Source organism: Stigmatopora nigra, chromosome 5 (assembly GCF_051989575.1).
Source record: "Stigmatopora nigra isolate UIUO_SnigA chromosome 5, RoL_Snig_1.1, whole genome shotgun sequence".
Classification (NCBI taxonomy): Eukaryota; Metazoa; Chordata; class Actinopteri; order Syngnathiformes; family Syngnathidae; genus Stigmatopora; species Stigmatopora nigra.
In genome coordinates this window covers 6408877-6425698 of record NC_135512.1, presented here as the reverse complement: position 1 = coordinate 6425698, position 16822 = coordinate 6408877, and the positions used below count along the sequence as shown (strand labels likewise).

At 37.4% G+C, this 16822-nt stretch overlaps 2 protein-coding genes across 6 annotated transcripts in view; both read left to right on the top strand.

Moving 5' to 3' along the window:
• Positions 1–1466: 1466 nt before the first annotated feature.
• On the top strand, positions 1467–5851 carry LOC144196987 (uncharacterized). The gene is made up of 2 exons (XM_077717509.1): positions 1467–1533; positions 1610–5851. Exon 2 carries the CDS (start codon positions 1620–1622, stop codon positions 3882–3884), a length of 2265 nt encoding a protein of 754 aa, XP_077573635.1. The 5' UTR covers positions 1467–1533; positions 1610–1619; the 3' UTR covers positions 3885–5851.
• A 7889-nt stretch (positions 5852–13740) lies between these two features.
• Positions 13741–16822, top strand: part of pex5la (peroxisomal biogenesis factor 5-like a) — a 53742-nt gene continuing 50660 nt past the window's right edge. The window contains exons 1-2 of one of the 5 annotated variants that reach the window (XM_077717239.1): positions 13742–14105; positions 14196–14312. In XM_077717239.1, the coding sequence (XP_077573365.1) occupies positions 14292–14312 (21 nt within the window). In that variant the 5' untranslated portion in view covers positions 13742–14105; positions 14196–14291. Of the gene's footprint in view, positions 14313–16822 lie in introns of all 5 variants that reach the window. The other 4 variants (XM_077717236.1, XM_077717240.1, XM_077717241.1 and 1 more) reach the window with 4 other exon arrangements.

The window sequence follows — 16822 nt, the reverse complement described above, 5'->3', positions numbered from 1 at the left end:
ACATTTGAAGGAGACATGATTCCAGTTAAAAAATAGATTCAATTCATGTTTTTCACATTTTACACCACATGACCCAATCAGAACTAGGTCAACAAAGGTTGAAAAAAATGTGAATCACTTAAACTATGCAACGTTATTTACTCCAACCATACTAAAATTGAAAGAGACAAGGCAACGGTTTGATTATATCCATGATTTGCCCAGTAAATTTCAATCCCATATTTGATTTGACCAAGCCTGAGACTAGATAACGGTTCTGTGTGTGTGTGTTTGTTTTTCTGTATATTTCAAGTGACACATATGATCTATGACTGTGTTTATACTGACGGAATACACAGAAAGAATTCCAAAGAGTAAACTCGACAACAGTGAGAAAAACATTAATAACAAACGATTAGAATTACATTGGCCTCTTCCTCTTATTTTGCGTATTTAATGATGCACATGCCTCTACTGCATACTATCATTTATACAGTAGTCTGGCTAAAATAGAAAAATACCTGAAAAAAAATCTTAGCCAACTATTGGCACCAATCTCAGGGCAAAATGGCACAGGACATATCTCATATATTGAAAACCACACTATAAAAAAATTAAAAATAAGCATGAATGACCTTACTATTAAGAGTTAAGTGCTATAAGAAGAGGTATTGCTGAAACTGTTTAGTACCGTTGTGACACTGACATCTTCTGTTGGTTCATTATTACTGCACGAAATACACTCCAAAAATCCTTACTAGGCTATACAGTAGTATACATATTATACTGTATAAAAAGAAAAAAAAAAATATTGAAGTATTTGCTTTGGTTTTTGGTGATTTTAAACGTTGGTTTGTATCACATGGGGGAAAAATGTTTTGCACTGAAAACTCTGCTGTATTAAATACTACAATGACTCAGTTCAGCTCAATTTATGTTGCAGAATTAAACCTATCTTTGATGATTCAATAAAAATATAAATAGAGCAAATAAAGGTCGTTAAATTTTGGTTTATTTGTGTGAAGCTATTGTAGCTTGCAGAAATTCCACCCACCCAAAAGACAAACTTGAAACCAGACCTGCTTTGCACCACTCATCAACCAATGTGCTACCAAATAGAGTGCATTATTTCAGTTATTTCTAAATGTACACCGAATACATTTATTTTTTCATTCCAGTTATTTTTGGGTGGTACAAAAAATAACCTTAAATATATAATGAAACATGGAATCCACTAATCCATATCAAATAAAAAATGGCATTGCATTAAAACAAAGTGACAATGCTCTTGTTTTCTGAATACAATTAGAAACAGCATACAAGTGGGTAACATATACACGTAAATTTTTTTAATGACTATTTTTGGAGTCTCATTGCAACCCTGTGACGTAATTAGTTAAAAAAAAATATCTCGGCCCTTATCTTCAGTCACAGGAACATGTTAGCCACACCCTAAAGTGTCACTTGCCATGTTGTCATATAAACAAGAACTTAAAGACTACATATTCTGCCTGATGCAACCCTCTTCTGCATCTTGCATCAAGAATCCATCAGGTAGGTCTACTTTGACAATTTTTAGAATATTTCATGATGAAATGCAAGTCCAAATACAAAATCTCTCTTTTTGTAGTAAAACAAGCATGCAGAGACGACACATCATTCTTTTTTTTCTGTTTACATTGTTGGACTACTTATGGACTCAAGAACAATTATGTAAAAAAGAGACTGACTGCCCTTTAGACAATCAAATTGTCTTAAGTGGTGCTACAGAAATCCCTCGTAATCTGCGTGCGGGGGTGACTGAAGTCTTCTTTTTGGACAGTCATATCAAAACAATCCCCAAAGACGCCTTTGTGGAAAACCCTCAATTGGAAAAGGTAGAGTTCATAAACACAAACACCACTGATGTTGAGCCAGGGGCTTTTGAAGGTCTGGTGGATATGAAGCTTGTTGAAATCTCCAGCACCCCCCTGACGTCCATACCAGTGGGAGTGTTTTCAGGTGTCAGCAACCTGGAGATAATTATTTTAAAATTGAACAAGATCCGTAATCTTGGGCGCGGTTTGTTTGAAGGTCTTAAAAAGGTTAGAGAGCTCCACTTACATGGAAATGAAATTGCATCCATTGAAGATGAGACTTTTGATGGCCTCAATAACCTCATAATGCTCCATTTGGCTAAAAATCGCCTCCCTGAAGTGAAAACTGCTTGGTTCTCTAAACTAAACAAGTTGGCTACACTTCGGCTTTATGAAAATGAACTGAGTGCTATTCCAGAGGACCTTTTTCAAAATTTACCAAATTTAAGAGAGATATCTTTGGCTAGCAACAAAATAACAGAACTATCTGCCACTCAGTTTCCCCATAAAGACAAACTGATGAAGATCATATTGGATGACAATCTCTTGACAAGTTTACCAGAAGAATATTTTGTGAGCTTCCCTAACCTGAAAACCTTGACCCTTCACAAGAACAAATTATCAAGCCTTCCCCCTGTGCTGTTTGGAAAAGTGAACAAAATTAGAGATTTAAGCTTTCGTCAAAACCATTTGTCCAACCTTCCAAAAGCAATATTCAGTCCTTTGACTAGTCTGACTAAGCTGGATCTATCCAAGAATAACTTTTCTACTCTGTCATCCGACCACTTTGAAGAACTGAACAAACTGACTGATTTAAATCTCCTCAACAACAAGATAGACTCTCTAGATTCCCACGTTTTTGAAAACCTTCCATCTTTGAGGACCCTGGACTTGTCAGGCAACAAACTTCAAACACTGCCTCCCAATATTTTTCAGTCTTTAACACATCTAACGAAAGTTTATCTACATGACAATCCCTGGAATTGTGATTGTAAACTTATACACCTCCAACGCTGGATAAAAGCAAACTCTGGGACCCTCCGTAAGCCAGTTGTCTGTTGGTCTCCAGATGATCTTAAAAACCAGGAGATCAAGTCATTGGAAGAGTACCAATTCATATGCCCAACCGTTCCCTTCACAACCACCACGTTACATACAACTACTCTCCCAACATTAGAACCAACCACCCTCCTCACAACAACAATGCCAAGCACTCCTTGGCCAACCACTCTTCCATCTACCACTCCAAAAGCTACGACAGCATATACAACAATTGCTCCTAAACAAACAACTGACATCAAGACTACACAGCAAACAACACCCAAGACCACATCATTGGTTACAACAAGTGCACAAGTTACCACCACACAAACCACCATTTTGATGACAACCATACCAACCAGCACTATGAGGCCGACTACACAAACAATCACCACGGAAATTCCTTTGCCCACAACAATTTTAACAACAACAACAACAACAACTGCACTTATGGTCACCTTGACAACAACCACACCCACAACAGTTCCATCGACAACTTCGCTAAGAATCACTTTCACACCGACTCCCAAAATAACCACGCCAACTGTTTCAACCACAATGATATTACCAACAACAGCTACACCAACCATTGCCACTGCAGCTACGACAATAATAAGCACGCCACCTGGCACAATTCCAGTAACAACCATGGAAGTATCAATCACAACAAATGCGCCCACTCCAAACTGGACATCCAAGCCTACCACTACTACTCTGACAACAACATCCCTGTCAAAACAAACAACCCCAGTTGTTTTCACTTGCCCTATACAGCCACGACTGGAGAAGTCACCCAGTTTACGTTCTTATGAGAACACAAAATATAAACAGTGCCAATCCCAAGCTCTTGTGTACACCACTCTTCTTCTAGTAGAGATCCCCTGTACATTATTGTTGGCTAAATTCACCCTGTCTCTTTACCGACTACTGTACAGGGATAGAGTATTCCACAATGTTAAACTTACCCACTTTTCTTATATGAAGGAAGTCATTTTAAGGCCTTTGTAGCAGCCAGAGAACTGAAGCCTTCAAAGAGTCGAAGCAATTATATACATTATATTGCATTCAAGAATCCCCCCAAACTTATTCTAATGTATTTTTCCCCATAACATCTCTGTATAAGATCTGATACATGCATTATAATGCCACAAAAGGAAAACCAGACACCTGACCGTTGAAAAAAATCCATTGTCATATTCAAGGAAACCAAGATGGAACGAACTTGTAATTATGTTTCTGAAACAACAAAATGAACAGCTTCTGCTTTGCTCCAATGTACAATTATTCAATAACACAGCCTGGAAATGTAATGGAAATGATGAAGGGAGCAATTGTCTGATTTGCACTGTTTGACTTATAACAGCAGGGGAAGCCAGAGAACCGCACTATATATTGCTGTGTATGGAATGATATTAGTCATTACATCAACAACTAATGTTTCTTAAAAAAATAAAATTATTAGGAAAAATACAGCTATTTCATCCTACAGTTAAAGTTATCCTTTTGAAATGATCCGCTTGGCTGTTCCAAGCACGACCTAAATCTCACAAAAAGGTACAACAAATGATGATTACGTGGGATGAATTTTAAGATGAATATTTATTTTTGTGGCAGCAAAATTGTGTTCTCAGGCAAAACAAATGAAAGATGTGACAGCAGTTATAAAATGACATCTTTTTAATGTTGAGTTGTTGCTAAAACTAAATAAGATATCACCCAGTATAAAAACATGGGCACAAATAATTTCACAAAACACGACGACTTCATCTTTGAATGGTGCACTGTCACTCTAAATATAAATAAGTCAGCATTGACTGTGACTCAAATAAGACAAATGGGTGGAGTTTAGAACCTAATATAAAAAGAATAGGGAATCAGATACTATTAAAGGACACAGTAGAATTTGGGGACCATTTACTCAATGACAAATATAATGGTGTCATTGCCCTAATGAGAGGCTTCACTTTTGCCTGTTACATAATGAAACAAAAACTGATAAAAACCCTGATTCAGTGTCTACTATCCGCTGTCTAAAAAAAAGCTGACCATATACCATAAGATATATTGTGCAAAAGTCCCAGTATTGTATTGCCTGTTAGGTTAGATTGTCCAATTTAAATGTAAATTTGAATTTAAATAAGTCTAGGAAGGAATGCATTGAAGTAATGTGTGTTTGCAAATAAGAAATAATGATAACAGCTGCACAAATTATTTTTCTAGCTGGCATTGGAACTCGAGAAACCTCCCACATTGAATTACAAAAATCTTTGTATGTCTTTTTTTTAAATTGATTTGCCGCTTGTTAATTAGATCTGTCGTAAGATTTATTCATATAGGTGGCCTATGTCTTGTCATCATTACAATAGTTTTAAGACAGTTTTGTGATAAAGTCGTGTCAAGTCGTGGTCACTTGATTTAAGTCAGTCACGAATCAAATCTTACAAATTTGCTGGATCTTGTTGGAGCCTATAAGTATTTTTTTTGCTGATATTAACTTAATACTCTGTCATTTTTTGGAGTTTTACTACAGATAGGTATATTTTTTTTGTATGCCCCTGCTAGTTTTGTAATTTAATCTAAGATAATGCAAATACGAGATTTATTGACATTACAACATTTGCATATACATTCAATTTTCCCAAGAATAAGCAGATTCTAAATGGAGTCAATTATTGATAAGATGTTATCATTGTCACCAAGCTTGTAAAATAAATAAATCTCATTCAATCTGATCAAAAACACCACATGACGTCGTTTATCATTCTGGCATCATAATCATACTTTGCTGGAGTTAAGGAGTTGAATGTAATAAGTGAATTGAAAATGATAAATGTCTAAAAGCGTCAATCCGAAGAAATGGGCACAGTTGGCTCAAAAAAATATCTCAAACCAATTTACACGGCAAATGACTCGTATCATGTGCTTTCAACCCAAAACAATCCAGTGAAACTAAAGATTGTAGGAGTTACTGTCTTATATTCTTGTCAAAAGGGAATAAATGATGTTGTTTGTAAGTTTTTGTTGTTGTTGTTGTAGATGAGTGTGATGCCCATGTGATTCATGTTGATGAAATATTGTGCAGCGTGACAAACCTTGACATTGACTGCAAGTGATTCATACGTGTCATTCAGCTCATGTTCCATAAGATGAAAATGATCAAGTCTTGCATTTCTTGACTCCAAGTGACCCCTGAGGTTTGAACCTTTTCAGATTTATGAGACTTTCCCCAATGAATGATGTGAACTATTGCTATTGATTGACTGTCAGGACTAAACACCGGCAAGACTAATTAGTAGGGTTTGAAATTAGCAAAAAAAAATGACAGTTGGTGCCATATGTTGTTTTTATTCATTGGGGTTTGAGGAATGTGTTTGAAAGTATCTACACAAACACCTCATTAGGCTTCTAACTGATGTAGAAAACAAGTTTGAAAGCTATCAAAATACGACTTGATTATAATTCATTGAACCACGTTGAAACCAAGACTCCATCTGGAAACAATGGACTTAATCATAGGCCTGTTGAACCATATTTCACTATTTGTTATGATGCCACACAATGTACCACATCAGGTAATGTAACTGTATCAAACTTTAAAATTAATTTTCTATGTACATTATGTCCATATACTTTGATTTTGCTTAGTTTCACAATTATTTGGGTTAAAAAAAATCATTTTTATTGATAATCTGTTCTTAATCCCTTTATTTAAATTGACATGAATTGATTGACAACCATTCACACTTAACCAAAATCAACCATTAGTAAGCCATAGTAAGCAAAAGTACAGAAATGAAGCTCCTATGATGACAACATTAATTCATTCATTTATTTTTTTGAACCGCTTTATCCTCACGAGGGTCGCATGGGGTGCTGGAGACTATCCAGAGGCGGGGGCCACCCTGAATTGCAGGGCACTGATGACAAAACGGAATCTCATAAACTCAAGATAATTCAATGAAAAATTGTTGCCACATACTTTTATATGCTTTTGACAAACAGAATCCTGAAAAAGTTTGCTGTCATTTCTTTTCTTTTTGGTGCATTGGCCGAAACAGCCGACCATGAGCTGACTCCTCCCCTCCCAAAGGCAAAGGAAGGTCACACTCTTGTCCATCAGATGGTAAACAAACACGTACCCCGACAGGAGCACATAAGACATCAAAAAGTCCTGGAAACATCCCATGATAAGGTGATATTACAGGAAAGAGAACTGAATCTCACTGAATGGGATGCACAGAGAAGAGAAAATATCACCCACACACTTCATGCACCACTGTACCATAACCCTCTCTAATTAATGATGTGACTGTTCTGTTGTTTGAGGAGATGTCGTATAGGGGTTATTTATTGGCTGTCATCAGCGACAGCAAAGCGCCATTGAGAGATGATCATGCACACCAGTCCCTTGTCCCTCACAGAAACACTCATAGGGAAATCAACCAGTTTTGATGGATTTACACAAGAGGGGAAAACATATTCTTCACCTACCTTTCACACGTGTATTGTTTCCAGTTTTTGTCATGCAGGTTAATGCTAAGAATGTCAATTTATGGTTTGCTTCAAACGTAACTGCTTTTTATGCTTAAATAAAGGCAACCAATATGTATGTCATGATTCTAAACAATTGGGAGCTACAGAATCAGACAGGAGAAGACAAACTGACCAAGAATACCACCGGGGAGTAACTTTTGAAATATTCAAAAGAAAATATCATTAAAAAATCATGATGCCAAAAAAATATATTGATATATAAAAACATTGCTGGAGTGAAAGTACCCTATCCTAGTTGCTGAAACATCCGATGATCCGACACTACACGACTGAAGGCGTGTGAAGAAATAAATATTTGACTGTTTCCCTTTTCTGAAATGTGGTGTTTTGGACTTGCCCTTGGTTTCCCACACAAAACTATTTTGCCAGTAAGGGCTTCCATCAAGAAAGCAAGAAACAATGCAAGAAATCTTGCACTCCCTTCTCACAATGCTTTTGAAACATGGCAAGCAATTATAGTAGTTTAAAAAAGATTTAAAGCCTCTCTTATGTAGTGGATCAAAGATGTCTTGATTGTACTGCAAGATATGGTAACTATAGCCCTCAAAAGTGCGATTCGAGACAACATGAGATAGCAATCCTAGGAAAACCTGTCTACCGCTCAGATTGAGGCCTTTCTTTATATTTATCTTTAAAAGCTTAAACAAATTCACACCATGAAGAGAAACCTTTTTCCTGCTCAGGTTGCCAAAACTTTTCCACAAAGCCACATTTGGTGCACAAAAGAATGTCCATTGGAGAAATGAAAAATCCTGGTCAGCTTGGGGTCAATGATTTGCCTGAAAGAGGCGCTTAAAAGCTTACACAAGAAGGCACTTTGAAGAAAAGCCCCATACCTAAATTTAGGAATTAACACAAGAGCACACATTGATAAGAGAAACCTTTTCCTGCTCTGATTGTAGTCTAAGGTTTCTTTTACAAAAGACTACATAGTGGAGATAAACCAATTTTCTGCTCAGTTTGTGGTTAGAGATTCTCTCTAAAATCAAGGCTAATGCTACACCAAAGAAAACGCTCATGAGAGAAACCCTTTTCCTGCTCTGTTTGTGGTCAAAGTTTTTTCGCAAAATGCACATTCTTCGAAAATACGACTCGAGAGAACCCTTTGTCCCTTACTACTTGTTCAAAATATGTTAAAGATTAGTTTTTTCTTTCTTCATCTCGGAGTTTTTGATTTTAAAATCAGTAGTATAGTTATAGTACAGTATATGTGCGTTCACATATTTTTATTAAAGGGTACGTTAGATTGTTTGTATAATGTTAAGAATTCTCTGTTTTTTAATACCTACTATACAGTACACTTACATGTTTCGACCAATAGCATTTTCCAGTTACATTGCTAATTTCCCCAAAAAAACAAAAATGATTAATATTATTGCATGGCACCATCTGTCAGTTTGACGTGTACATTTATGTCAGAATTGTTATTTCTCCAGACGTTTGCAAATGATCACCGTTCCCCCTTGAGGAGCTCCTGCTGAGACGGTTCAATAAGTGCGATCCATGAGGAAAAAAAAGGATGTCTCATTAGGAACGTTGTAAAACTGAGCTAATTATCAACACACGCAAAAATTAGCCACCCTCTGGCTACACACCCGCCACCTGTCTTATAGCTTTCCCAGCGTTTTCCTGTGCTATGGTGATGAATATCATACATCCGCCACGCAAATGATGTGGAGGAGCGGCGCGGGATAAAATGAGTGGATGACTCATCATCGCCTCACATACTCATTGGTATGATGGACATGATTGATCATGTTTGAAAGCTTGAGAAAGGTGAAGGGTGAGACACATTCAAATGGTCTGTAAGTCCATTAATCAACATACCTAACCTCATATTGATTTGAACAGATGCATCCAGATTTTTTTATATTGCTTAAAGTATCATTTGGAAAGCAACCATGTATCAGGTTTGACTGGATTTGTAAAAAAAAAAAAGAATAACGTACTATTGCTTTTTATGTCTTTGATGTGTGACTTAAGGGGAAAAGCCTAGTGAGATCTTTATTTCATAGTTTCACTCTGTGCTAAGGCACTAATTAACCCCGCCACGTGTAATGAAGCCCAAAGATAAAACGAGTATGGCCTGAAAGTTGTCTTGGCGAGCACATCAATGCAATTACCATTTGTCGGCCACCACGTAGCTCACCTCCATTTGCATTCTAAACACCCTGTCAGCGATCATCAGTAGGTTGTCATATTCAAAGCAGACTTGATTTACCTTCGAATATGTTCACTTTACTGGGAAATGTATAAAAAAAAACGTGTGCATGTTATTAAAGCTAGCTTGGTTCATCTGGAGCACTTCAGTCAGCATTACAAGCGTGTGTTTGCAGTGGAGATAAACCGGATTTCTGTACACATCTGAGGGAATATTTGAGAAACATCAATTATGAATCCTCATGAATCCCACATTGTGCACAGACAACAGCGGTAATGAAGACGGCAGAGCAAGCAGATAAGCTACATATTTAAAGAGGCTACTTCCTTTGTGGACATGTCATCCAAACATAAAAAATGTAGGCCTGCTGATTGCCAACATTAGTAGGGACAGGATATGCAGGCATGATGAGCGACTATTATATGACTGGACGCTATTATGGGATGTCACTTGCAAGGAATCAGAGCTGAACGAGGGAGGCGGTTTTAATAAGAAGGCATAAATGTGATGGCCACAAATATATAGAACAGCCTAGAAATACATTTAGGGCAATTTTGTTTATGAGAAGTAAAAAGTATCAGTACATTGAAAGCAATTTTCATCTCTACAGTAAAAAAAAAAAACACCATAATGGAATGTTAACAAAATACTTTGATGCATGGATATTACTGTATATTTTCGTTCATGGAATACCATTAAATCCATGTTAAGATTACGATAAAAATAATATTTTCTTATAAATTCCCCAGTGCCCATTGTGGCAAAGTGTCCACAATGCATTCTCATTGGCATTGCAGGCTTTTTTTTTCCAATGGAAGATTTGTAGCAAGTAGAATTGTATTAAGTTGAGGAGGTCTAGTCCATTATTGTAGTTAAGTATGTTCCATTACAAGAAATGGATATGCATGCTTTTCTATGTTGAGTCATAGAGATGTCAGTAGAACAGCAGCTATTGACTTGCTGACAATGCATGTGTTAAACATAGATGATTTTGCAGTGAGAATGTATTAGATGACATCACATTTGAACAGTTTCATTATAGCAACGGGACACTTGATAACATTGATGGTCATTGGGATGTCATTTTGATGTTCACTCTTGGTTTAATCTCAGATCAACCTTGCCCAAAATCCCCCAAATTATCCTTTGACCAGTTAAGAGTAAAACATCTTGATTGAGGGTTAGTTATCGTGCTTTGGTTTTGATGTGGATATTCATGGGGGGTTTTTTTGGAGTGGGAGATTGATCTAGGCTGTTCCATACATCATTGTTAACCAAGATTCTTTAATCAAACTCGTGGAGTGGAGTCAAATGCCCGGGGACACTGATACTCCATTGAAAGGTTCTTCTAGTGTTAAATCATTCAAACTGTCTGTCAACCTTCTGCCAAGTCAGCTTCCAGATACACTTTGACTGTGTGTACAGCACATGTCTCACGGGCAAACTGAAATCTGTCCTGTTGGCTGTCAGTAAATTGTGATATCATGTCAATGTTCACCCCCAAATTGGACCTTCATAAGGAAAGGTCAGATTCATTATTGATACAAATGCATACATGTTATTGGGGAGAATGGTTGTTGTCATTGCTGATATCTCATTCATCACACGTGTATAGTATTTCAAAGTAAAGTACAGTTTTTCTATGGGAATGCTACTTGCAGAGAAGAGAATGTGAGTATCTTTTCAGGAGATTTTACAAGAATCATTATAGTTTGTTTGATATTATTTGTTTGCTTAGCACTTTTTGCCATCTGCCTAAACTAAAATGGGTCATGTTTAGTCTCTGCTAATGACTTGCCCTTCAAGTAGCAAAAGAGATTTTTGGTTGGGTTGTTGTACTGGATGTGAAGTATGGTGGAGATCAGCCTCTTTCTGCTAAGCTATTTTGTCATTATCATTATTATTATTGTTTGCTTTTCATTATTAGATTATATAGTAAGATATCAAGTGTAAAAAAATGCATACATTTGTTCCAGGGTGGCCTGGCGGATGAGCTTTTAGCGCGTCAGCCTCATAGTTATCAGGTTCTGGGTTTGATTCCAGGTCGGTCCACTTGTGTGGAGTTTGCATGTTCGCTTGCATGGGTTTTCTCCGGCTACTCCGGTTTCCTCCCACATTCCAAACAACATGGATTTTAGGGTCTAACTTGTCCCTAGGCATGCTTGAGAGCGTAAATGGTTGTTTGTCATGTTGGGATAGGCTCCAGCACCCTCTGCGACCCTTGTGAGGGGAAGAGATCAGAAAATGAATGAACAACTTTTATCCTTCAGCTTTTTTTGTAATATATTCCCAACCAAATGCGATCTGGAAAGTGACTTTAAAAGCCATGAAGATACTGAACTGCTATTTATTGCTTTTTGCTTACACATGTAAGCACACACACACACACATGCGTTATGACCAATAGCCATCACCATAAAACAGCAGTTTATAGTAAGTGGTTAATGTTTATTGAAGCCGTGGCTTATTATGGTCCCCGTGTGGAAATAACTCAAAAAAAAAGGAAAGAAGTATGAGCCTTCTGTTTGATTTGTATATAAATAAGAAAGCATAGAGCACTGGTTGTTGTCCTGTATCAGAATGCCATACATCATATCATTTTTGAAAAGATCATGTGACATCTTTTTGGAAAAATGGGATCCCGAATTGGCCTACGGAAGAAACACGGCATTAAATTAGAATTTAAATTTTTAATCGCAAGCCTTGTCAGATAGACATGTCGTCTAAGTCCGTACACTAATGACCTTTCAAATCTCGTCTATTTTTGACTCAAAATGAATTCATCCCTTTCACGTTAGGCTATATCTGGGTTCTTCTTCTATGTTCACAGATTTGTCTCACAAAATTTATTTCACTAATGGCCACTGCCACCTGCCAACAAAATAAATTGGATGATCTGGCTGTGCGTCATGAATGCATAAGCCATATTGGCAATATGCTTCTTTGCAAGTGTCATGCCTAATCATCAGACATTTATCCTAATTATCATGAATCATGCCTGTAGTGCCTCTTGGAGAGTCCCAGGTAATTAAATGGAACCTGAACATCATTATGTACAACTACTTTGCATGGATATGACAATACTAAGTCACATTTTCCTCCTGTTAAAAGGAGAAGCATTTGTCAAATGTTGAGAATATGCTTTTTTTTTTACAACGCTTTTCCGCTGCAACATTGTGTTGTCATGGATTTATCTGCAGGAAGTCATTTAATGAAATAACTCACAGGTTTTCTAACAGAACACGGGCTGGTAAAAATAGATAGTAGATGAGCTACAATACAATTGATTTATGAAAATTTGACCAAAGCAAATGAAGAATTTTAGGATTTTGGGGGCTAAATGCTGAATTTAAGGTGGGCCTGTGACTATGCCATCCTGAATTTGAGGACTTTGAAGGCAGTGCAGGATTTCAGTCAGGCTTAGTCTTATTATTTCTCAATTGCTCTGAGTGATTGGAGAAGTTCCTGCAATTGCGTATGATGCTGCTCCCTTTATGATGATTTGTTGCCCTATCTATATTAAATCTTAAGATACAAATGGTCTCAGCGAGAAACTGGATTACTATTTTATTTGAAACTGTTTTTGTTTTACTACTTTATCAGAGTGGTTTATGAATAGTGAGGTACAAGCACTATTAGTGGAATGTGGTATAACGGTGAGACTAATGGGCCAACTATTTGTCCATTAACAACAAAATATCAAATATACTATTTATTGGTTCGATAATTCACTGCCGTTGACAAAAATAGATGTCCAATCCTTTTAACTATAAAAAAAATGTATTTATTAATGTTTGTTCATCCTGTATTTGGGAAATTTCATTGTCACAGTAGCAAGAGGATGAGTATAAAGACATTTTAGACATATAAAAAAAAAAACAATAAATAAATAAACAACCGTGCAAAAACGAAATTTGTGTTTTGGACGTTTGCAATGAGTTGATTGCATTTCATTTAACAGATGACAATTGCTTAGATATACTAGTAAAGTGAGTTACCATAATTCAGTGCTGGCTAAATCCGGTGCTCGAGTCCCGATCCAGTCTGTTTTCCGTGTCTCTCTCCACCAACACACCGAATCAAATCATCGTGAGCTTCTGGGCAGCTTGCTGATGAGTTGCTCATTTGTTCCAGGTGTGCTAGATGAGGAAGCGATGGAAAACAGACCGGATAGGGGCTCTCGAGAACCGGACTTGGCCACCCTTGCCACAATTGAAGCGGAAAATCAAAGCTCCTTTAATATTGACGTGAGGGAGGCGCACGTGTACGTCACTGAGGGGGGAGGCACCCACCAGGGGGCTGCCTCGGAGCGAGCGTGGCGGTCGAATGAGGAAGAGGAGCGCGCTATAAGAAGACAAGCGACCTCGGGAGAGCCCAGACACGATGACGATGAAGAGGAGGGCAACGAGGGAGGGAGAGAGACTCGATTTAGGCTGATGAGTCCATCAGTGCGCATCTAGTGCGAAGGGGACGGAGTAGGACCCAGATCCGGACCCGGATCCGCCGAGTTTCAAGTGAGCGGCCGGCGGTGCTGCTTCGCTCAGGTGACACATTGATCACCTGGGCGCTTCTCAGCTTCCTCTTCCTCTTTAACTTGAGTGCAGTCGTTCGATGTCATCACTTCTACTTTGACTTTGAGAACCGAGAAGTCTGGAACAAGTCCCGGCAGTCTCTGACGGAATCATCCACAACGCCTCACTATGTACCAGGGGCATTTACAGGTAAGAGGGCGTTTTACATGACCACTGTTCATGATAAGTACGCTTCGCTTCATATTCATTTTGGACTCGAATATCACATATTTTGTCGCGGAAAAACATAAGTCTTTTCTCGAATCCAGTCACGTAGAACGAATCTAGTCATGTATAGCGGGGCTCCTCGATTTACGACGCTGGGACGAAGGGGAACGTCAACCGAAATTAGATGCTGTCTAGTCATGACACTTATTAAATCATTTGCCATGTGTAAGAAAGTGTGCATCATAACAGTACACAGTCGGGTATGTCATTTGGAGGGTCGTATGTCAGAACCGTCTTAAATTGATGATTTTTGCTGTTAATCTTTATCAATGAAGACAACCAAGGGACTTAGGAAGTTGACATATATACACTTCCAAGCACATTTGGAGTACCAGAAGAATTCAAGTGCATATTTATTATACATGTGAAAAGCTCTGTCAAGGGGAATGTCACTTCATTTTATTTTCCTGCTCCTGGGATGCCAATCGGATATTCACTGAATAATATGAGTTACGTCACCAGTGCAGACCAAAAATGTAAACTTGGGTCACGTCCTCAGCGCTATGCAGCTCTGTCTGTACCTGTGTTTTGATATTGACATATTTTGCAAAGAATTCATCTTCTGATGCAATGCGTTCCATTTTCATTTGAAGTTTGCGGAGTGAAAGAGATATGTTGCACTTTTATTATGTAATAAAACACTCCGGAGTCAGTATTCAAGAACATTAAAAACCAAACCTGAATATTTCATGACATTTTACTCAAGCATGCGGTATTCATTGAAAATGCATGAATAGGCAGTAGACAGCACTTGTCTGATTTTGCAACGTTATTTGTTACGGCCCTGTGAAAAGTCTCTTTTGTGAGGATGCAACCCAATAATGTGCATATGTATCCGTGTGATGTTTTGATGCGAAACATGCCACCACTCAAACATTTTCTGTTCCCAACCCAATGCCGTTAAGACAAAGTCCATTTTGCATAGTATTCAAAGCAGAAGCTGCTGCATTTGTTGGTACGTGTCTTTTATCATGAACCCCAACTCTCAAAATTGTTCAAAAATGATGTAGAAATTGTTCAATGAGATGAAACAGTCTGTACATATTAGTGCTGGTGGTAGTGATTTATAAATATAGATAATTATGAAGATTTGATTGCTGTTGAATTGCTTTTCAAAGCAATTGATGCAAAATGGATGAGAGGTCAACTAGTAGTTTGCAGCCTTAGAAAGATGTAACATAAACGGTTGAAAATTGCACTGTACTCCTGACAGCCTCAGTTGGCAAAGATTCCAAACAATCAGAGATTTTTGTATCACTTTAGAAGGAGTTTTAGTTCAATTCCGATGTGATAAGTGCTCTGTGATGGATAGATTGAGGGGCAACCACTCACAAGAGGTCGTCCCATGTCCCTGAACAGGTTCAACACTGTAGAGAAATTGATGAATGATAGATAGAATGAATGATGAAATTGAAAGATAGTGGAATTATTACTATATACACACACACACACACACACACACACACATATATATATATATATATATATATATATATATATATATATATATATATATATATATATATATATATATATATATATATATATATATATATATATATATATATATATATATATATATATATATATGTGCATATACACATGCATATATACATATACATTTTGAAATATTTTATACCTTGTGACTATTTTGTTCCATCATTCATTACTGATTGAGACCTGTGTGGCATTCATAATGAAGTTACTCTACTGTACTTTATCGAGCAACGCAGCATCAGTCAGTCAACCCTAACAAGGCCAGATCAGATTTCCTTCCCGACATTGCAATCCTTCTTATCATCAATGTCAGCCTGAGTGCTTTATTGCATTCTATTAAGGAAGGATGGCAGTCCTGGTCATTTTGTTTCATGTTGGCTATGCTTCTATTTCCGTGGATGGTAAAAGTATGCATGATTATGGTTGTTAGAATGTGTGACCATGCACATGATGATGATACATTATCAGGTGGATAGGATGTCTTGCCTTGAGTCGGGTTTCACAGACAATGCAAGATTCTTTTATGATTCGTGACAACTTGACAAGCTAACAAGAGAACTCTGAGCAGCTCTTGAATGGAAAAAAAATCTAAACTGCAATTTTCTATTCCTCTTATCCTTCTTTAAGAGTAACATTATTCCAGACAATGCATTGAAATGTGAGAGCATTCCTTTACTGCACCTACACCGTACAGAAAATGATTTTTTTGCAATCAGCACTCAACATTCATTATGTGGCTTTCCCCAATTTCTGATATGACAGAGTCGTCTGCAACTTTTGCGATGGTTTCCCCTCCATCAGTATTTATATTCATCGTAAACATAATTATAGAGGCGGTTCTATTATGGGCACAAAAAGATCTTGGATTAATGGAAGAGATACTACAAGGCCTTTTGGTTGTTTGCTCTGTTAAGCGCAGCGTGCTTACATAATTT

Coding starts and splice junctions, on each gene's coding strand:
- LOC144196987 (XM_077717509.1), top strand. CDS start 1,620: ATGCAGAGACGACACATCATTCTTTTTTTTCTGTTTACATTGTTGGAC.